This window comes from Pieris rapae, chromosome 14 (assembly GCF_905147795.1).
Source record: "Pieris rapae chromosome 14, ilPieRapa1.1, whole genome shotgun sequence".
NCBI lineage: Eukaryota > Metazoa > Arthropoda > Insecta > Lepidoptera > Pieridae > Pieris > Pieris rapae.
In genome coordinates this window covers 2415792-2438555 of record NC_059522.1, presented here as the reverse complement: position 1 = coordinate 2438555, position 22764 = coordinate 2415792, and the positions used below count along the sequence as shown (strand labels likewise).

Sequence of the window (22764 nt, the reverse complement as noted above, 5' to 3'; positions counted from 1 at the left end):
ATTGCCACAATTACATAAAACAATTTTTTCATATCTTACAATATTTTACTTAGACCTACATGACATAGATTATTGAATATATTTCATAAAATAAATATATGGTAGTTTATAACAGGTACCTCTTCTTATAGAAGATCACTGTAATTTGACATATTAAAATATTTAAAATAACATATTTACTAACACTGTCATTTCATATAACTATGAAAAAACAAAGTGTTCAGAGGTAGGAAATTTTGTAGCAAAATATATAATACATTTTTATTTCCAAAATCTATTTTAATGTAGATGGAAAAACTGTCACAGACAGTAAAGTGACAAGCAAGGTATAGAAAATTACTTGCCTTTACCACATTTTTAACAAAAAATTGTTTTGTAACTATCAAACCATAAGGAAACACTTAACAGACAAATAATTAAAACTTATAAAAAAACCGTCCCGTACAGGTTCCCAAAGCAAAGTTATGTGTCTCTACACATAGCACATTGTATTTTCAAGGCAGTACACCAGGTTATATGGATATGATTTTATAAGAGTTGATATACGTGAGGGAATCGGTATTCGGCTTTTATTAGAGCTTGTATCTACTCCCTCATCTCTTTAAGTCGTTCCTCCCGCGGTCGCGCACCGCCGAATATCGAAGAGGCCTGACTTGTGGCCGCCAGTGAGTTGACTGGCTCCTTTACTGTTCTTGGCTCTAGTTTTAGTTTGGGCCTGCCAGTGGTATCTGCAAAAATATTTTATAAAATTTTCATGAATATGAAATATATAAAAATATTTATAATTAATGAAGCACGACTATTTCTACATTTTTTTTATGTTAAAGGAGGCAAATGGCATATGTTTGTTTGTTTTCTTGAAGTATCCTAAGTGAATTAGTTCACAAATACTTCAAAAGGCAACTGGTTCCACATAGTGGTCGTCCGCGGCAATAGCCAATGAAAATTAGCCCCAGATATTAGTCCGAAGAACTCCTAAAGCCTTCCCTTCCAAATGATCGTGAAACAGAACGTCATTCAACATCTTAACACCCAGTATTCCAATGCTAAGGCGAATTTCAAAAATTTGGAAAATTCAAATGTTAAGGAGAGTCTTCAAGGAGGTCTTCGTCTTTTGCGGAAATATATAACTGTTTAAATGTAAATAAGAGTATCTGAATAAATAATCTATTATTATTTTACTGTAATCATGAGCTTCGAGACTCATTCTTAGCAGAATATAAAACCATAACTTTTGGTACACTTTCGGTTGCATGATATATACATGAAATATTATAAGACCTATTGGTTCAAACTGATACATACCAGGCCTAGAGGGCGGCATATCGTCAAAGTTCCTCCTCGGGCGTTGACCACCAGGGGGCGGGGCAGGCCCAGAGCGCCCCATTCGGCCCCAGTCGCCCGGGCGGGGTTCCTCTGAGGACCCACGTGGGCCCCGTTCGGTCCATCTTTCACCACCAGGGCCTCCTCCACCTCCTCGTTCGCGGTCTGAAGGTATAATTATGAATTAAGCCCGTACCAATTTGTTGGTAGATACTAGATATGACCAGAAAGCATTTAATAAAAACGCAATTATATTTCCATGTTAGATCGAGAAAAACAGTATTTATTATCTAAAATACAACATCCAGATAGAAACATCAGATGAAAAATTATATCATTTTTTCTAGTGTCCTCTTCTAGACAAGCCATTTTTTTCACGAAAATGTATAGCTGCAAGGGTGTGGCTAGGAGCATCAGCCAGCATTTACGGATAGACTTTGCAATACTATTGGCTAATATGTTTTGGTATGGCCGGGATATATTTCTAAACATTTTTTGTATGTCCGATAAATGTTTAATGTCCCAGCAATATGGAACGATCGCTTTGCAACTAAATATATAAATAAAAATAAATGCAATATTTCTCAACCATATTATTGCTGTCTCGCTTTACGGGCTAATTGCGATTTTTACATGCAACGTGATACGCATAGCAATTCTCATTTTAGTATACTTTCTATGAACCATTGGTCAATATTCATTTGGTATTTGGTTGAAATTCTTAAAGTTACAAAATACTAGGTGGTATGAAAATCGATAACTATGTTATATATAACTATATTTTTATATTTAGAACACGTGTTTCGTAACATGCATTTTAGTTATATTTTTTTTCCATATGCCAAAGCAGTATAACTTTTAACGCTTGTACATAAGTACACAAAATGTTTTTTTTTACTATTAACTTAATGTTATCTTGAAGGAAGGATTTGTTTGTTTGCATTAATAGGCTCCAAAACTACTGTACCAATTTGAAAAACTTTCAACATTACAATCTACCAATATCCCAGATGACCATAGGCTACCGAATATTTTAATAAAGTTAGGGATCAAATGAAAACTTTTAAAGTAACCCAAGATGTGAATAAATAAATAAATAAGATAATACAACTTTTTCTACAGCTGTGATACTTTTCAGTCACCGTGATCACGCACGCTGTAAAGCACGCGAAACGTCGGATAAATTTAAAATTATTTTGAATAATTATAAGTTTACAATAATACAATCAACCGATTACTATAATATTTCAATCCGGTAAAAAAAAGTGTTTTCTTTAGTGATGTGATGTACTATTAACATACAAAGGAAAAGAGATACTGTGTATGTGTATATATTTTGTCCGCAAAAAAAATCCGCCCGATATATAACTAACTGTTTTTAAGGATAGTTAGTATCTTATTTGAATCAATAAATTTTAACCAATATTTTATCTTGCATTTATATGTATATAATATATTATGCCGGTATACATTGAATTTAAGCCTTTTTCTTAAATTAAAATTAATGATGGTATGGTATGGTAAAATTTTATGGTTATGTATTAAATTTTTTGCTTATTCAATCCCACTTTTGAATTTTAAATGATGGTATTTGGTATTTGATAGAATTCTCTACACAACGACATATATAACCAGTCATGATAGGAAAGTATTATAACAAAGTGACTGGGAGTGTGGTCGATGCTCAAGAAGTGAGAGATGAGAGAGAGGTTTGCATCAACAACCAACAAAAAGCAAAGCAGCAACGGGGTCACACAAGAGAACCGTTCACACATTTGCACTCGCTATCTCCCATGTCGCAGTGCAGTGTGATACACATATACACATGATTACAACCCAATATACATGTTACATTTAAACATTGATGCCTTAATGAAATATTAGTTAATGAAAAAAGCAATTGGCATAAATGAAAAAAGGAATTATCGAAAGACTCGTCTGTTACACACACATTTTGTTCATGATGCAATTTAATGATAAAATTAAATTTTTAGATATTGAAATGTACCAAGATTAAAAGTAGTAGCTTACTAAACTTAAGAACTCGGAACATGCTAAGATATTTAAGATAAATCCAGACAAGTCTTTCTAATCCAAAAAGACAGAAAATTGACTGAGCAATACTCATTATCTCTTCTTTTATAATAATTATTGCTTAACGGTAAGGCTATATTATGAACTTGTGGAACAAGGATTTTTAGCTACTGCATCCCCATTGTTGGCACTTCGTGTACCAAATCAAGCTGCTCAGTTTATTCTCTGTGGTATGAATGTTAGTGATGTTACCATGTGTGAACCCTCCACCCTGGTGCCTTGGGCCACGACCGACGGCATCGAAGTGGTCGTACGTACCACGGCCTCCATCCCGTCTGAATCCCCCACGACCACCATCGCGTCCACCATCTCGCCGACCCCGGTCGAAACCTCCCCTGGAATATCATCAAGCAGTGTTATTTCCTATGGTGACCATGTTTTATCATACGAAATGTCTTCTAAGTGGGCAAAGACTACTTATGAAAATACCAATATTATATGCTGTCTACACACATCTGCAATAATGTAAATGATGCACAGGGATGTCAGTAATCACTAATTTGTTAATAGGTTTCACAGCAACAAATTTAGAGGTTAGCTTGTTCAAACTTAAAGAATAATAAAGCAACCATTTTTAAATAGTTCTCCTATACTAAGGGTATGACAACAACATTTGGTAATCAATATTTTGTAACTTACTCTGGGAAACAACACATAGATTTGTTTTAGTTTCCGATTTGATTTTATTTTGATCATAAACTCCTACTCAATATAGTTTCTTATTCAAAGTGAATTGTAAATTTAGCAATAATTGTATCTCATGGCATATTATGAAGTAGGTCTAATAATTTAATTGAAATTAGTTGTGCAGGGAAACATAAAACAAAATACAATTTAGGTAGAAAATATTGTGTTCATTTGAATTAAATGTGATAGATTTAGAACTACACAACTACTCCATATGATAGTCCAGTAAGACCTGACATGATTGGCGAACACCACTAACTTATTATGCCAACAAAGACAGTGCAATTTAAATATCAAACATCTACTCTTTTCAATACTCAAACAATGGCTAAACTTAACTTGTTTTCCTAACATTAAATAGCATAAAAAAGTTAAAAAATAAATAAAGAACTTTGTCGGGTTAAATGAGTTTATATGTATTATGACATCAGAGTCTAACTAGACTGCCAATCATTCAACCTTGTAGTTAACCTTGCTCAAATTTACAGGTGTCACTTTTATATCAAACAAAATCTCTTGTATATTAATCCTAACTCTTAACTACATGTAATTATATATAAAAGGGAGGCAAACGAGCCTGCGGGACACCCAAAAAGGCAGTCATCCCATTTTTAGTGGGTGCGTTGCCGGCCTTTAAGGGAGGAGTATGCTCTTATTTTGAATTGTTGTAGGTCTTATCTACCAGGGAAGACCCCCGCCAGTAGTCATTTCCACAGTTCACTAGTTTGCAAAAGAAAAATGACAGCACTGTTAAATTTAAATACTCACCTATCATTTCTCTTTTCTTCAGCTACATCAATTTTAACACAGTTTCCATCTACATTAAGGGCACCATTCATTTCAATTGCCTTGATCAAATCATCCAAATATTCAAATTCCACATAGCAGAAGCCTTTGAATTTATCAGTTTCCTTATCCATTACTAACCTCACATTTTTAATTTTCAGGTCCTGAAATTTGTTTATAAAAATATATTAGACATGATTTAAGAGATATATAATACAATAATAACATTATATTCAATTATATATGTATATATATATCTTATATAAAATAAATACACTTATTTTTTTTTAATTCAATAGTAAGCATGTAACAAAAGCTTGTAGTTAAACTTTTATTTATAAACATTAAAAAGCTTCCTATAGAAGTTATCAATGTAGGAATACCATCAATTTTACATAATCATTAAATTAAAATGTTTAAAAACATAAAAGATTAAATTTTTCTAATAGAGAGTTTTTCAGCAATGTTATAATTAGTTATGGAGATAAAACAACTAAAACATCAAATCACATGAAAAATAAGGCAATCTTTTAGTTTGCTTAATATAAGTGAAGCCTTACAAGTTTATTACATATTCTATGCCATAGATATATTTACAACTTTCTTTATATGTATTATTTAGTAGTACACATAATAATTATGATGGAATGGAAGGATCTGATTCTGACAAATATTTTAAGTATCATTCCAAAGAGAAATCTAATAAAATGGGGTTATAATAATTGTTTGGAACAATACATTTTAACATTGTTTTCATTTCAAGAGAAATTGTAGTAGTCCCAGTGTTTAAAAGTAGTCTCATGTCTAACATCATTCAGAACAACAAACATTCCATAAGTGTAGTATACTAAAATAAATGAAGACAGTTTTTAAATTAGCAGTTTCGGACGCCAAGGCTCACTCTGGGTTCCTGCAGCAGCGGAGTGAGTATGTATATAAATAATCAATGATTATCACACAAAACATGCCAAAAATAATGATACATAAAAACATGTATGATATGATATACAGAGATTCATATTTTTTTTATTATTATTATGCTAATTAAGATTTTGAACTTCAATTCTCATTAGATATTTAATAGATAAAAATAATAAGTCAATTCATATGTATAATAATAATTATTAAGAATAGTAGTAATAATACTAACGGGAAAGATTCTGTTAATGTCTCCTTGTATAATTCCAGATGGTAGATTCCCAACATAGGCTTTGTAAGGTGGCTCTGTAGGCAAGGGGCGACCGCCCGCGGTCCTTCTCCCGCCACCGTAATCCCTGAACAATCACGACAACCGTGCTATATTATAACCTATAATACTAAATCAATGAACAAAACACATCTTTAAATCAAAGATAAATGTTATGCTCATATTAATACAGCTTAATTAATTCGTGTAAGGACGAACTCATAGTTAAAAAAGCATTTTCTTTCAATGTTATCGCACCGTCAAAAAAATGTGATTTTCTGCTGAAAATGTTGGGTGTTGTACAAAGATACTGTGTACAGATTTATTAGTTATCCTAAAACAATGCTCTCTGTAAAATTCATGTAAAATACTCGTTGAAATAATAAATACCTCGGATTTCCATCATCAAAACCACTACGACCTGCCATGTTTAGAAACACAGAATACTAATTTTTGCGCGCGCATTGCTTTCTAGAAGTGGTCATTTTGATTTACAAGCTCATTCGGGCGTTGTGTTAATTTATAAATCTAAGAATATTTTTTAACTGTTATATTTTCCTAATTTCTATATCTATAAAATATGAAATAATACTTTCTTATTATTTAATGTATTTTTTCCAAAATAATTTAATGTTATTATTTTCAAAATTCTTTGTACAATGCAATTTACAGCGTTTATCTGTAGTCTTCATATGTTAGGGTGACAATTTATATACGTGTAGTAAATTGTCAAAACTTTTTAAGCTATTGTGCTGTGTCTGTGGTTCTGTAATCTGTTTAGGGATTGGTGTATGCTACCGAGTGGCGAGTGCCTAACTCCCTACTCCATGTGCCATTTCATTTCTGAATTCTGAATTCTGATGTCACCCATGTGGTCTCATTATTTAAACCAAGACAAATTATAATATGAAAAATTGCTTAAAATGAAAGACGAAACAACGTTAGAAAAGCCGAGAAAAGAGGTGGCATCATCGATACTAGAAGCATTCGATTCATTGAAATCCAATAAACACGATGAAAAAGTAACTGCTGGAGCTAGAATAATTTTGCAATTACAATTAAGTGAGGTTAGTTTTATGTAAATAAATTATTTTTCTTTTAATATTTTAAAGAGGACTATAAAATAATATTACTTTTAAAACTTTTACAGAATGCAAAGGACATACAATACTGTTTACGTAGGATAATTCGGAGTCTGGGAGCTAATACACCTGATATTAGAACAGGTTATTTTGCCGCACTTGTCAGCCTTTTATCCAAGTTTCCAGAAATTACAGTTACTCAATTATTGGAACTTACCAAGAAAGAGTTACATGCAAGTGGCTCGTCTAAAAGTGTAAGTTTTAAATTTAGTTAAAATCTGATATGTATTTACTAATTTAAACAAACATTGAGTAAGGATTATTAGTTTACACCGACAGTTTCACACCTGTAATATAAATAAAAACTAAGTTTTGTGTTTTTATGGGATCATTCTTTATCCAGGAAGTTGGAGATGTGTCCCTTGGTCAGATACTTGTTTGCGGAGCAATATTTAGGTCTCAGTTAATGCTAAAATGTAGTGAAGAGGAAAAGAAGCAAACAATACAAATATTGCAAAATGCGAGTACTAAAAAAGTGTATTTGAGCACCATCGCAACACTCATACTGCTAGACTTTGTAAGAGAAGTAAGTATCTGGATATAATATGTGTTCTGGTATCTAGGAAAACTGAGCAAAATCTACCAAAACTCCTGATATAAATTTATATGGGTTTAATCTACATACATTACATAGGTTATATCAGCAAAAATATTTTATTAGCCAGTTACAGTAAGTATCTTGTTCTACAGCTTTCAGTTTCATTCTGTGTAAGCTCTATATAAAATCTGTAGGGACAGTGTATTTTGTGGCATAAATACACTTGATTTTATATTAGAAATATGTCACCTGAATTTGATGCAGTATCATCATTGTGTAGGTATCTTGGGCGACCCTGATTGAAACCCCTCCAAGTAAATTTGCCTGCCAGAGTTGTGACTGAGTACAACAAGAATGAAATATTTTGTATACATATTGTATTGAAATTTGTTAAACTAAACATGCAACTTATACTTATCTCTTAACTATAATTTAATAATATTTCAAGCAGCGTGTATTTCTAAACATGTGAAACGAAACGCAAACCTCTACTATAAATGTAGATTTTGACAGAAATTACACTGACAGATTCCATCTGTTACTTTGAAGTTTACATGAATGTGCTTCTGCATTTATTTTATTTGGATTTCTTGGAAACTCGGCTATATTTTACAATCGAGGTAATTGTTTTATAGCACATTTACTACATGTAAACCAGTCTTTCTTTGAGTTCTAATATTTGGGTCTATTTATTTTTTGTTCCATGCGCCGAAGTTCTGCAGTGCCATGGTAGTAGCCTTGCTTTAAATGTTTCGGTTCTAAATTCTTAATTAAATTTCTTACAGATAAGTGAAGAACAATTTTCAAGTATTGTGTGGCCAACTATAAAACCTAACTTTAAAAAGGAAATGAAAGAGCACACACTTGATTCTTTGTATTTTCTTTTGGTGGTCAGTTCAAAATTTCCTAATACAGTGAAAGTGAGAAAATTATGTGGAGTTTCTGAAATACTACATGATGACCATATAGCTGATATATGTGATAAACTTTTGGTATGTCTTAAGTCTTATCAAGTCTTTAGGTGGAATTCAGAATGCTGACTTGGCACTAACTTATTACTAAACTATATTTAATAGATTAATAATTTATTTATATTTAAAATATATATATTGCTGGTTAGAAAAAAAATTACTTAGTTTAAGCTACATATGTATTGCTTTCAGTTGATATTTATATGCCTTAAAAGTTCTCTGTAATCATGCCAAAAATAACACAAACTAGACTTTGCAATATTTGATAAGAACAACAGTTCTGAATACGAATTTAACTTTGCTTGCCTGCGACCCAGACTTTGACTTTCTTACTATAACCTCTTTGAATCTCAACCACCTAATAGCATGCAATATTATGCACTTTTATTAAAATGTGGCACACTGTTAGTAGTTTATTGCAAATAATGTGTCATCTTGACAAAAATTTAAAATTGGTTTGTAAATCTATAATTTTGCAGTTAACTTAAAAATACATTACTTTTTCCAGGAAGGCATTGACTTTTCATCTGTAAATCATCCTATCTATGAAGAAGTAGGGAAACAAATAGCTAAATTGCCCCAACTTTTGACATTTTGGTCAAAAATTGATGATCAACTTATAAAGCACAATCGCAACAGAGAGCTTGTAGCTATCAATATTTTAAATGCTATTCTACTAAATCTAGATAAAAATGTGGAAGTCATACCAGATTTACTAAGCAAAAATTTTTTCAAACTCTTCTTAGACTGGTTTAAAGGCCTTCAGACAGCTAGCAAAGTAAGAAATCGAAATGAAAATGAAGATGATCAAAAAATTATGATTAAAAAGGAAAAGGAAATCCTTAATTCACTTGTTAAAGCTTTAAAATCTGAGTCAGTAACAAATCATCTAAGAGTTACTGTTTTAAAGAAATTGTTGTTTAATCCAGGAGAAATTAATTTTACCGATCTAACTGGAACTAACATTGTTAAATTGATAAGTATGGATTTAGATAAAGATGGAGTTAAAAAGATGGCCAAACTATTAAAAAAAGTTCTTCTTAATACTTCAAAGAAAACTGTAAAAGAAGATGTTGAACGGCACTGGTTTAATAACGAAAGGGTTAAAGCTGCAGAGTTGATATCTTTACTTGTAAGCCATGAAGCAGTTAAAGATGATACAGAATTCAAAATTAATTATATGCAGCTGTTAATGTGTTTTGGATTCTTCAAAATAAGTGGTGAAGACAATGTTGCTGTAAGCAGCGAATTAGCCGGTAACTATTTCTATAAATTTCATCAGCATTATTATTTTTTATTTCTAAGGAAATTGGTGTCCAAAATTAAAGCATCATTTTCTTTTTCAGGGTCAATAAAATCATGCTTTTATCGTTGTTTTACTTCGAGATTCACAAATGTGGATAATCTTGTGACAGTTTTATCAGCCCTATGTCACTTTATTTCTAAGGTAATGCAAAAAGAACAAGTAAAGGAAAAGTTAGAAAAACAATTTTCAAAAGAGAACTTTGTTTGTTGGGACATGCTAATGGAGACATGTGACAAAATTGAAAAGATTGGTTCAAAAACTAAGGTTGACATGGTGTTTCTTATTTTACTTTACCAACTTGGTTTGTTCTTATTCTCAGAACCTACACATGTGAAGGTTGCACGCAGTTCAATAAAAGAACTAAAAGACTGCTATGATCACTACAAAATGAGTATCAAAAAATCCAAGAAAGGAAACCAGTTAACTGAAGATGCGCCAGAATGGATTGAAGTAATGATTGAAATATTATTATCAATACTCTCTATTGAGTCCAGTGTACTACGTTCAGTTGTGCAATGTGTATTTCGACTGTTGTGGGAATATCTTACGCCGTCATCAATTGAACAAATAATATCTATATTGGACCCTAATAGTGAAGAAAACCCATTGACACAAGACAGTGATTCAGAGGATGAAAATAATGATGAAGAAATGAAAACTGATGACATTAAAGAGAATGGCGTTGCAGAGAATAGTGAGAATGATGACAGTAGCGATGATAGTGATCAAATTGACGACGATGAAAATGAAGACGACGAACTAAAAGATCCTGAACAGCTAAGAATAGCGGTTCAGAAAGCGTTAGGAAGTGCCGCTATCGACAATGATGCAGAAAGCATTAATGCAGATGACATAGATGAAGAAGAAGGAAAAAGACTGGATGAAGCACTCGCTGAAGCTTTTAAACAACACAGTCAAGGTAAAAATAAAAAGTCCAAAAAAGAACGCAGGAACAAAAAAACGTTGTCAGATTTCAGAATCAGAGCATTAGATTTGGTTGATATTTACCTAGAAAAAGATCCATCAATGGATATTTGCTTAAGTATGATAGCGCCCCTTACTAGAGCTCTAGAATTTTGTATGCAAGATAATCAATTAAATGAGTTAGAAATTAGAATTAGAAAAACTATCAAAACATTAGCTAAAGTTAGGAAATTTGCATCTGTTGATGGTATTACATTGAATATACTGAGTGACTATTTAAAATCAATTATTGAAAAAGGATCAAGATCCCATTTTATGTATCAAGCTCTTGGTGATGTTATTACTAATTTCTCAAGTTTTATTCTTCATTGTTCTCAAAAAGTAGAAACCCTTACTAAAAAGTCTTCAAAAAAACAGAATGCTTGTCCCATAGAAGAGATACTTAAAAACACACTGCAAGATTTCTTTACCAACCGAAGCTGTGTATTACCAATAATATTCTTTCACAGTATATTACAATCAGACTGGAAAGGTATATATGAACTTGTGCCTATTATAGTAAGGAATATTTTTGATGAAAACATCCGTCAGTTTCGTCGTAATGAAGGTCTAGAATTATTGATAGGTTTTTACAGAGGCCTAAATAGAAATAAACCTAACGATAACAATTTTAAAAACAATTTAAAAGATATAGAAATGGATTTTAAAAGTAAATTGAACGTAGCTAAAGATAACATTTCATATACAGTAAAAAAGAATTTTATAACTTTGTTGAAGAAATTTGTTAATATTATAAGATCATTCCACGAAAGTAGCCACATTGACACAGAATTGGATTACAAAAATTTATTGGAAGATATAAGTAAGATAAAGAAAACAGAAAAAACTAACGAGGATAATAAAGGTCCAGTAAAAATTGTACAAAATGGTAAGAATTCAAAAAAGAATAAGAAAAAACGTAAAAGTATGCAATCCGATGCTGACGCACCAAACATTAAGAAAGCAAAAAACGGGTTATAATTACAAATTGAAAGTAATCCATTTTTAATTTATTTTTCGTAAAGAATTATAATTGACTTTTCGTCCTTTTGAGATACGAATAAATATTTTATTAAAAGGGAGTTTTTTTTTCAGACATCTGTTTAGAATTTGTTAGTTATTAATTTTACAGTATTCAACGATTCATCACCAATATATTATATTTTATTAAGCTCCTTTCTGTATCTGTACTGTATAAATGTGATAATAAAAAAAATGCAATTTTTTTAAATTAAAAACATCTCCAAAATCAACTGTTACTTCATTGGTTTATTCACGCACAAATCACATTGGGATTTATTTTTTATGTATCGGCACCAAACACAATTTCTAACTGAAATTGTGCTTAGAACCATCCAAAAAACCGGACGCGTTACAACGCGGTTTGTACACGAATAGCCACCAGGGTAGTATGGGAGATGATTTTGAAAACAGGGTTTTCCTGGTGGTCAACGAAAAACTTGGGTAGTACGCACTTTTCTTGGAAATCTCTAAGTCGTAACGGTTCGGAAATAATAGCAACTGCTTCTAAAAATGGGTTAAAAAGAGGTATGTCATGGAGCACCACACGCCAAGAAGAAACGGGTGCAGTTTCGCATTCTGTCTAAAAGGCTGATGATGAAATTTTCAGACCACTCCTTATATATTTAATGGTTGATAAGCTTTATTTTGTTATATTTTTTCATAACAAATGCAGTAGAAGATGCAGAGAGAGTACACCTTTACGCAACACCAAGAAATTAAGCTGATCTGAAATAAGCTTGTCGACGATTCGAGCCGCGTTGGATGCGGACAAAAGTTGTGACCGCGGAGGTGGGATCAGTACTCTACGTGGGACCGGGAGCTATAAGCGAGGGCTTGGAGTAGTGGCGTAGTTACGGAAGTTGGTGGTCTCACGTCATCAAAAGTAAAAAGCGATAATTTTTATATGATTTATCATCAATCATCATCATAAATGATCTATGTCTCGAGTATGGGAAGGGTAATACCTACGAAAAAGTCAGACTCTTGCGGGAATCCCCGAATTCTACATAGAGCTGAGCTAATGCTAGTGGAGGAATCCCTGAAAAAAGGAATTTTTATGCTAGCGATTTATTTAATTTTTGTTAGTTTCTTAAAGTTGAGAGACCGGGTGGGTGATACCCTAAAAAATTACACCCGGTGCGGTCCGCTCGTGCTTTGCTACGTCACTGGCTTGTAGTAAAGTGCTGTAGCACCCTACTGAGTACACCAAGCATCTATTCTTCTACCAAGATGGCTATGGAACCGAACGACGATATGTCGACACCGAGTATTCGAAAACTAGATGAGGCTTTCAGTTTCTAATAATAATGTTGTTACAATTAAGGGATTTTAGCAAAAAACGCACCTATAGTGTTTTTTCAGGGTTATATTTTGCTAAATTATATGGACCATTAAAAAACATTATTTAGTTCTAAAATAATAATTACAAAAACTGTTTTTACCTATAGTTATGTTAATCCTTATCCAAATAAATAAAAACATACAGAAACATGTATATATTTATTGTACTTGTTGTTTGTTAATAACAAGGCTTTAAAATTTCCATAAATAACAATGGAATATCATAGTATTAAAATAACTCGGCGACTTAGTAATGGTCAAAATCCATGTGTGCATTTATGATGTGCACAGTTTTTTTATCATGATTATATTAAGATAGTAATTTGATATCTTTTCCATAGCTTCCAATTCTCTCGTTGACTAATCTGTGAATATAATAACCTTATCAATTAAATATATTATGTATATGAAATATAGATGGCGCAGCTGTACCTTGGAAAAATAAGTAATCTGTTCTAAAGTAGCACAAAATACAAATGCCATATCTGTGGATTCACCGGAAACAAGCACAGCTCATATGTTTCACAATCCCAAAACTCAGCCAGCCATCTTTTGTGAAAAATCATTTTTTTCGTGTCGTCAGGGTAAATTTCATAATTGTAATTAATGTCAGAGCCACAGTCTTCGCTGTTGTTAAAAAAGCAACTAGCAGGTAAATACTTATTGGTGTTACAAATAAATAATTAGAGAAAATAGTTGATACCCAAGCACGAAGCAATTCCGAATTCGTGCAATCATTGACCTTAGCAAATGGTATTTTAGGTTCTAATACACGACAAAATTATATGTACAATCACTTTACTTTGTTTTCTCCAAAATCGGGTTGTGTTTAAGTGAAATCTTAAACAAAACTTAAAATAAAATCAATATTCATCTGCTGACAGTCGGTAGTCGCGAGACAAAAAGGAGAGTTGATACTCGTGTTCTTTTGGCAAAATCTTGTAGCATATTAAATTATCATGTTTAATAAATTGATTTCTGATTTTCAGAATTAAACAAAAATCCAGTGGAAGGTTTTTCTGCTGGTCTGATAGATGACAATGACATATATAGATGGGAAGTCCTCATTATTGGCCCACCAGACACACTGTAGTGAGTAGGATTCGAAATAAACTATTAATACATTGTGACAAGTTTAGTCTATTTCTTTGACTATGACTTGTTTCATTATTATTTTTAGTGCATTAACAACCAACATTATTTAATTACAGTGAGGGTGGATTCTTCAAAGCACACTTATATTTTCCTAAAGAATACCCTTTGAGACCTCCGCGAATGAAATTTGTAACTGAAATTTGGCATCCAAATAGTAAGTAATTTATATTAGATTTTTAAACTAGTATGGATATATATATATAGTGTATGGTAGTAATATTTTTATTCTTCTTATAAGTTATTATATATGCAACATTGGTGTTCTATCCAACATAAATTTTTTGCCAGTAATTAATAATAAAATAAAGTGTATTAGGGAAATTAAACTCCTCTTTCACATTTTTAGTTGAAAAGAATGGTGACGTCTGCATTTCAATATTGCATGAGCCTGGAGATGATAAATGGGGCTATGAGAAAGCATCAGAGCGGTGGCTTCCAGTACACACTGTTGAAACAATCTTAATTAGTGTTATTTCAATGTTGGCTGACCCTAATGATGAAAGTCCTGCTAATGTAGATGCAGCGGTAAGATCCATCTGTAGTATAATTGATTGCATAAAAATATTTAGAGTAAACTTTTATGTGATTTCTAAAACAAATGCTTGTGGCTGTTTTGTATCTTATAACATGCTTCATTGCTTTAAGGAAATGCTTACATAACAAATTTAACATATTAATACCAATTAACATTACCTAATTATATACATTTTCATGTTACATTCACAGAAAGAATGGAGAGAAAGATATTCGGATTTCAAAAAGAAAGTTGCCAGATGTGTTAGGAAAAGTCAAGAAGATTGCTTTTAGGAGAAAACAAGTTAACAAGTGCAGAAAAAGGGACACATGACAACAATTTAATGAAACAGCATAATATCACTAGGTCACACACTCCAAATGGCAGACCCATAAAGTAAAGTCAGTTGTTGATGTGTGCTTATTGTAATTGTTTTTTACAGAAAGAATGGCGAGAGTCATATTTGGAGTTTAAAAGAAAAGTAGCACAATGTGTGAGAAAAAGTCAAGAGGATTGTTCCTAAATAGTGCCCTTTTTCATTGCTTAGTTTGGATAGTGAGTGATTTGTGATGCATCCAAGCATTGTTGTGACTCATGGTTATACAATTTAAAATGCCCTCCCAACTGGGCCAGAGACAATATTGAATTTAAATGAAATACTTATTATAATAAAAAGGTATCGCTGCCGTATTTTAAAGATTAAATTGAAAGTAGAAGTCAAGATCTTTTTCATCTTTTTTAAGACAGTTTAGGTAGCTATGTTATATGAATAAAATGTGTACCATAACTTTTTTATAGAAAGCAATTAATACAAATATTTTATTCAAAAGGCACTCTGAAAATTCAAGTGAGATTTCTTTGTAGATAAAATCTAATTGCTATCTTAAACTATTTTTTACACATATTGTCTGTAAATTTGAGTTACCTAAAGTGACCAGTTGTCATAATTGATTAAACAACTGATTGAGTTTAGTTTATTTCTTAGAATTAATTTTTAGTGAATTGTTGCTATTTTGATTTTTGTAAAACATTATTTGCACCTTGCCCCAATAATATATTGCACATGTTCACAGAACAAGGGACTTCATCTAGTTTATCAAAAATCTAATAGACGCTTTAAAAGATAAAATTAAGAATGTAATACACTTATAACAATTGCTTCTCTAAATTAAGGACAGAATTAATGCAAGAAATGTAACAATTTTTAAATTGGGCTTTATAAGAATAATGTTTAATGTATCAACATTTTTAGGGTTAAAATAATTATTTTGTATTTAATTTTCTGTGGTAAATGATTATAATATACATAATGTCTTAAATAGAAATGGTTCCTGTGACAATGATCAAAATATAGCAATACATAAAAATAAATTTTGTTATGTATATAAACTGCATGACAACACCCTTAAAATATTGATTTGTAAGGTGTGTACAATATTTGCTCTGTATGTATATTTTTTAATATAAAATCATAATGCAGTGTAATGATATTTTATTTTTCAAATTCCACTACTGTCAAAAAAGTTTATATAAAAAAATTAAATTGATATTGAATTTTATCTTTAAAATTGCATTTATGTTCATTATTTTAGCTATATACATACTGATGGATTTTTCATAATTGTGCAAATGGAAAAAACACATTGTTCCTTACAATATTCAACATGCCTTAGGGCTTAGACCCAAAGAACAATGACATGTATCAGGCTCAGTACTTAACTAGTCTATAGAAAATGTTCAAGGATATAATTCTGAGGCTAAAACTGTATGTTACTATATTAATATACCTATGCAAATCTCTTCAATCATCATTATTCAATCAAAAGTTAGCATTTAAAACTCACTTTATCATGAATTATTAAAAAAAGTCAATTAAAAAATACATTATTTTATTCACTATCTGAGTTTTCTGCTAAAACTAAACCTTGAATACTTCTAGGATCAAATGTGCTTTCAAAGCACCTTTTAAATATAGCCTGTATCTTTATCTTAGAGGTTGGGGATCCTGGTATAATATTGTCACTCTCCATATCATTCTGTAGTATACTTTGGCTACCAGTTGTTTCATTACGTACTAACTTGTCAATGTTATTTAAATCTTTTTCTATTGGTATATCTATATAATTAAAAAGATGAGAATCTTCATCTAGACACTTTGATAAATCTACATCTAAATGGAGTTTTTTCTTTATTGGGCTGTTTGATTTACTATGCTCCTTTCTTTTTCTTTCAATAGCTGAACTGTTTTGTGTTGATGAGGCTTGAGTGTTTGTATCAGGTTTAGAGGTAGCTAATACAAAATGTGCTTCAAATGTGTTACTATTGCGAATTATAAACACAACTGGCTTCCCTGTTGTTTCAAATTGTAGCTGTAGAGGCAAACTTAATGCTTCAGCAAATGCTAATAAAGCTTTAAATTCTTTTAAAGTAAAAGTAATTATTGTGTCTGTTTCAATTACATAACTGTCAAACTCTATTGGTTTAATGTTAATCTGAGTTCTAATTACTTTTGTTAAATCAATATTGCAATCAACATAGTTACGTATGATAAAGGAATTTGAATTTGCTTGAATTGTTACTTGATCATCTGAACTTTGAAAATTTCCTAAAGCTTCTGTAAATATTTTTTGTGAACATGTAATCCTGTAAAATAAATAGTAAAAATATTATTGCAAAGTCTAAAAAGTGTAAATTTAAATAATAAAAAGTCATGAAAATGTCAAGTACCTGTTGTGCACTAAGTCCTTAGAATAAATTGCTTGCATTGCTTTACAGTCTAATATAGAAACAAAGTGTGTCTTAACAATACCATGCTTGCATTTTACAATAAATATTAGTTTACATGACTCAGGGTCTAGTTTTATTTCTAAGTTTTCTACTTGTTTGTCCATATGTGTAGGGGATTTAAAAGCATTAAGAGCACTCTTCATAGATATTTTACATTTTAATCCCTCTTTATCGTTAGCTGAATAGAAGTTATAATTAAAATATGAGAAGAAAACCTTGTTAAACTTAATCATGGCATAAGCTGATTCAGCTGCATTTAATGTCCTTAATAGAATTGCATCCGGCGATGATTCTAAATATAATTCATCTCCGAATCTTGCTAAAGCATGGATTGTTCTACCTAAAACTAAAACGACACGTTTATATATTAGTCATATCTACTAAATTCAGTTTATTTTAATGTTTCAAGAAACCTTTAACATTGGGCCCTGGAATGTGACATTTCATTTTTTCTCTTTATTTAAGTTAACAGTTTATTCATTAAATACACCCGGCCCTTTTTTCTGTTAAACTATTTCAATTTTTTTCCTTAAAATAGTAACAATTTCAAAACAAACAATTTTCTTTCAACACAATATTGTTATTTGTCAATTGTCCTTGTCACTTGACACTACAGCTTACTTTACTCTTTGACACATGATTTACTCCATACTCCACCTGCAGTGATCCTATGTCGAAAATAATAACCAAATTTGGAGTTATAATTTGGTATACAATGATTTGGACTAAATAATAAAAAAAACACTACATTAAAAAAATACAATAAATTCGATTTATTTTGTAGATTATACTAAATTAATACTATTCTACTTAATACGAACCGAGGGCCGCACCAAGCAGTACCCGTTTCTATAGCAGGATCTCCAAAAATGTTTGTGTCGTAGATGCCATGTTTTTCCGTGTTGGGTAGACCCCCTACTTACCTGATATTGATTTCCTGTAAATTTCTTATTGTAGTGAAGTTTAGTGTTAAAAACTTAAAGTAAAAACGCATCTTAAACTATACATTTATTAATTGATTTGTTTTTTGTTTTTACAAGATCAAAATGTATTGCGACCACAAAGCGAATACCAATACCTACAACTTACACAATTTTATAAACATAATTAATAAATTTTTTACTTCATAGGTACTTTTATAAAATATTATGTACATGTTTTGATATTATAAGATAGTATGATGTAAGTAAATAGATATGTATGTACATGGTAGTGTATGTGTTCAGATCCACTATCGTGGACCCCCATTTTCATTTCATGGACCCCCAAATATTTTGTTCGCTAACATAGACCCCTTGCCGGTTGTCATAGACCCCTAGGGGTTGATATAGACCACTTTGGGAATCAATGATTCATTTCGTGTAAGCGTAGTACACGAGCAAACCCTAACTGACTACAGAGTCAAATGGCAGTCGTAGCAACGAATTTCAATTTATTATTAATTTTAATAACGAATATCTTTAAGTTTCAAAAATGTTCAGTGATAAGTAATTTTATTATTTATTAGCCTTTATTGCTGACACCCAGTATAATGTACTAACACTTATTTAATCTTTGTTTTTGTGTTGTATTTATTTCTACATTTCTTTGGTTCTATACACTTTATGGTGGCTATTACTAATCGATGTTTGGTGTTGAAGTTGAGTTCATTTAATATACTAACGACTTGGAACGGTTTTCTATTGTTGGTTCCGATGTAGTCTACCTATTTAATTTTTGTGACATCCGTCCGGTGATGTCCAAGTCCACTTCTTTGCTGTATCTTTTTTAAAGAAATTGTTCATGAATGCTTAATTATATTCGACAGCAAGATTGAGCATTCGTTCTCCGTTTTTGCTCCTTGGGCCAAAGCTATGGTGCTTTTGAAAGTATTTTGTAAAGCTAAAGTTAGTTGGTTGTAAAACTTGTTCTTCATGATTTTCAGTATGTGCATAAATTTATATAATCGACCATTTGTCCTTAAACCCTGGCAAATTTCTATTACGAATGGCTATTCTATCTGGTATGCCCTTGAATTCTTCTATATTTGGCTGTAAGTATTTTTTTACCAATATAATATAAAAATAAAATAAACCAACTAGAGCGGAACTCTCGACGTAAAAATCTACTTATTTTTGGCGTCGAGGAAAAAGAAAACAGCTACTGGGACCTAGAAAAATCCGTTGTAGGAATAATCGATAAATGCTTGAACATTAAATGCGACAAAAACAGCATCGAATACGTGAGAAGATTAGGAAAAAAGGGGGAGAAGACGAGACCCATAATCTTCACACTAGCAACGATGGGACTAAAAATAAAAATCCTTAAACAAAGGAAAAATTTTGAGTCATCACCCTATTACATTAAAGAAGATTTTCCTCCAGAAATCATTAATAAACGCAAGGAGTTGCAAATAATAGTCAACACAGAACGAGAAAAAGGCAGACTAGCGATTCTAAAGTACGATAAAATTATTTATTTAAAAAATCCAAACACTGTCTCTGAAAGGTCAAGACCAGGAAAAAAGAAGAGAAACCAGTCAACGTCACCAGAGTCGAAAGAAGACAACTGCGAAGCCGATACAACAAGAAAAGCAGCGAAAAAATTATATAAAAACAATCACATAGACAACTACTTGACAAAAAAAACAAACTCCAAACGTCCCGCTCTAGAAGAATCTACAGCATGTCAATAACAATTACAAGCGCCCCCTCCACCTCTCCCAAGCCGGCTGGTCACCGTGGGGGAAAAAGACTATTACCCTTCAAATCCCAAAATAAAAAATAATTCCCTCAAAATAGTCAATCGCCAAAAAGACAATCAGCACCTGTATATTGCAACAATTAATACTCTCACTCTAAGAAAGGAAGAAAGCCTTACTGAGCTAATATTAGCAATTGAAAAAATTCACTGGTCCATTATAGGCCTTAGCGAAGTTCGGAGACTAGGAGAAGAAATAGAAGACCACGGTAATTTTGTATTTTATTTTAAAGGCGAAACATCAGGCAAATATGGAGTCGGATTTCTTATAAAAAAAGAACTTAAAAAGAATATCGAGGAGTTCTTGGGAATATCTGAACGAATTGCTATTCTGAACATTACAATGCCACAATCGAACGCAAAATGGTCTATAGTACAGATTTACAGCCCTACGGAACAAGCCAGTAACGCCGATGTAGATTCCTTCTACGCAGATCTTAGAAGAGCTATATTAAATTATACACATAAAAATCTCATTGTTATGGGAGATTATAATGCTCAACTAGGTAAGAGAAGAAAAGGAGAAGAAATTATACTAGGCCCTTACTGTACAGGGAAAAGAAACAGGAATGGAACTAAACTTATAGAATTAGCATACGAAAATAATTTAAAGGTTCTAAATAGTATGTACAAAAAAAGACCGTCAAATAGATGGACATGGATTTCACAAAACGGACTCTATAAAAATGAAATCGATTTTATTCTCACAAATAGGGCTAACATGTTCAGCGACTGTACAATTCTTAAGAATCTAAACTTCAATACTAACCACCGTATGGTCAGAGCTAATCTAAAAATAAAATTAGAGAAGACTAGACCTTTTAAAGCTAGGACAAGCGAATCAAAACACCTTATCGGTAATATCAGCGAAATAAAAGAACATTTAATCCAACTAAACTTGGAAGAATTATCAGTACAAGAAAAATACAACAATGTTTTAGAAGCCATAACTTACAGTTCAAACAGAGTGCCTCCAAATAGAAACAAGTGGCATTCGGTATCAGACGAGACGTCCTTACTCCTTAAGCAAAGGCAGGAATTAATTAAATTGGAGAATAAAACGAAATCGATCAGAGTAGAAATAACGAAGCTTAGTAAACAAATTAAATTATCACTTAGGCAAGACATACAAAAACTAAGATTAGACACACTTGAACGGTACATAAACAAAACTGGTGGCATCAAGAAAGCTGTCAAAGAACTAAAAACTAATATTAACTGGATCCCAAATATAAATAACAAAAGAGGATATAAAATAACCAAACGCCCGGATATTGTCTCAACGGCGACAGATTTCTACAAACAACTATACTCTACCCAAACAAGCAGAAAGAAAGAAACGACGCTAGAAGATGGAGAAGAGGTACCTGATATATTGCCAAGGGAGGTAGAAAGGGCTATCGAGACTCTGAAAAAGGACAAATCACCGGGTCCAGATTACGTCACCAACGAGCTTTTGATAAGTCTAAAGGAAGTATTGGTACCTACTTTCACCGTTCTCTTTAATGAGATAGTTAGAACGGAATCAATACCGGAACAATGGGCAAACTCGACGATAACACTTATACACAAAAAAGGAGACAAGAGTGACATCAACAACTACAGGCCCATAAGCTCTATAACGAATATATACAAAGTCTTCGCTAAAATAATTCTACATAGACTTGGTAAAATCTTAGATGACAACCAACCTATAGAGCAGGCAGGTTTCCGGAGTGGATATTCGACAATAGACCATATCTTCGTAGTAAGGCAAATCTTAGAAAAAAGCAAAGAATATAATCTCCCAATCTACCTATGCTTTGTTGATTATTCTAAGGCGTTTGACTCTCTGGAACATGAAAAAATATGGCAAGCCTTGCAAAGTCAGGGGATAAATAATAAATATATAAAAATAATCAGGAATATATATAAAAATGGAAAAACTAGAATAAAAATGGATAAATTAGGAGGGATTATAAATATTGAACGGGGAGTGCGACAGGGAGACCCTCTATCACCTAAACTGTTTTCGGCTGTTCTGGAGGAAATTTTCAAAAAACTAAGTTGGGATAAGTACGGACTAATGATAAACGGCGAAAGATTGAACCACTTAAGGTTTGCAGACGACCTAATTCTATTTGCCTCAACACGCGATGAACTGGAGAAGATGGTCTCAGACCTTGACACAGAAAGTAGGTTTGTCGGTCTGAAAATAAATACCGAGAAA

The 22764-nt window shown here is 31.9% G+C and overlaps 4 protein-coding genes across 7 annotated transcripts; 2 read left to right on the top strand and 2 right to left on the bottom strand.

The window, feature by feature from the left end:
• Positions 1-552: 552 nt before the first annotated feature.
• LOC110991441 (eukaryotic translation initiation factor 4H) lies at positions 553-6587 on the bottom strand. 2 transcript variants are annotated; one of them, XM_022256799.2, is made up of 6 exons: positions 6467-6587; positions 6041-6164; positions 4873-5054; positions 3610-3752; positions 1306-1488; positions 553-728 (listed from the first exon to the last, which is right to left on the bottom strand). In XM_022256799.2, exons 1-6 carry the CDS (start codon positions 6502-6504, stop codon positions 586-588), a joined length of 813 nt encoding a protein of 270 aa, XP_022112491.1. In that variant the 5' UTR covers positions 6505-6587; the 3' UTR covers positions 553-585. The 2 variants fall into 2 exon arrangements, with proteins under 2 accessions (XP_022112491.1, XP_022112492.1); XM_022256800.2 differs by having other exon boundaries at positions 3676-3752; positions 6467-6586.
• Positions 6588-6867: 280 nt separating this feature from the next.
• Positions 6868-12072, top strand: LOC110991440 (myb-binding protein 1A). Its single transcript, XM_022256797.2, has 6 exons — positions 6868-7143; positions 7227-7412; positions 7562-7744; positions 8542-8748; positions 9236-9983; positions 10074-12072. The coding sequence occupies exons 1-6, from the start codon at positions 7000-7002 to the stop codon at positions 11975-11977; spliced, it is 3372 nt and encodes a 1123-aa protein (XP_022112489.2). The 5' UTR covers positions 6868-6999; the 3' UTR covers positions 11978-12072.
• Positions 12073-13849: 1777 nt separating this feature from the next.
• LOC110991439 (ubiquitin-conjugating enzyme E2 G1) lies at positions 13850-16514 on the top strand. Of its 3 annotated transcripts, XR_006750632.1 has the most exons (6): positions 13851-14012; positions 14350-14452; positions 14572-14669; positions 14862-15040; positions 15242-15395; positions 15472-15901. XR_006750632.1 is itself a non-coding variant. In XM_022256796.2 (5 exons), exons 1-5 carry the CDS (start codon positions 13967-13969, stop codon positions 15550-15552), a joined length of 507 nt encoding a protein of 168 aa, XP_022112488.1. In that variant the 5' UTR covers positions 13850-13966; the 3' UTR covers positions 15553-16514. The 3 variants fall into 3 exon arrangements, 2 of the variants coding, with proteins under 2 accessions (XP_022112488.1, XP_022112487.1); XM_022256796.2 differs by lacking the exon at positions 15242-15395 and having other exon boundaries at positions 13850-14012; positions 15472-16514; XM_022256795.2 differs by having other exon boundaries at positions 15242-15901.
• Positions 16515-16901: 387 nt separating this feature from the next.
• LOC110991437 (cell cycle checkpoint control protein RAD9A) lies at positions 16902-18366 on the bottom strand. The gene is made up of 3 exons (XM_022256794.2): positions 18230-18366; positions 17757-18162; positions 16902-17672 (listed from the first exon to the last, which is right to left on the bottom strand). The coding sequence occupies exons 1-3, from the start codon at positions 18261-18263 to the stop codon at positions 16919-16921; spliced, it is 1194 nt and encodes a 397-aa protein (XP_022112486.2). The 5' UTR covers positions 18264-18366; the 3' UTR covers positions 16902-16918.
• Between the last annotated feature and the right edge of the window lie 4398 nt (positions 18367-22764).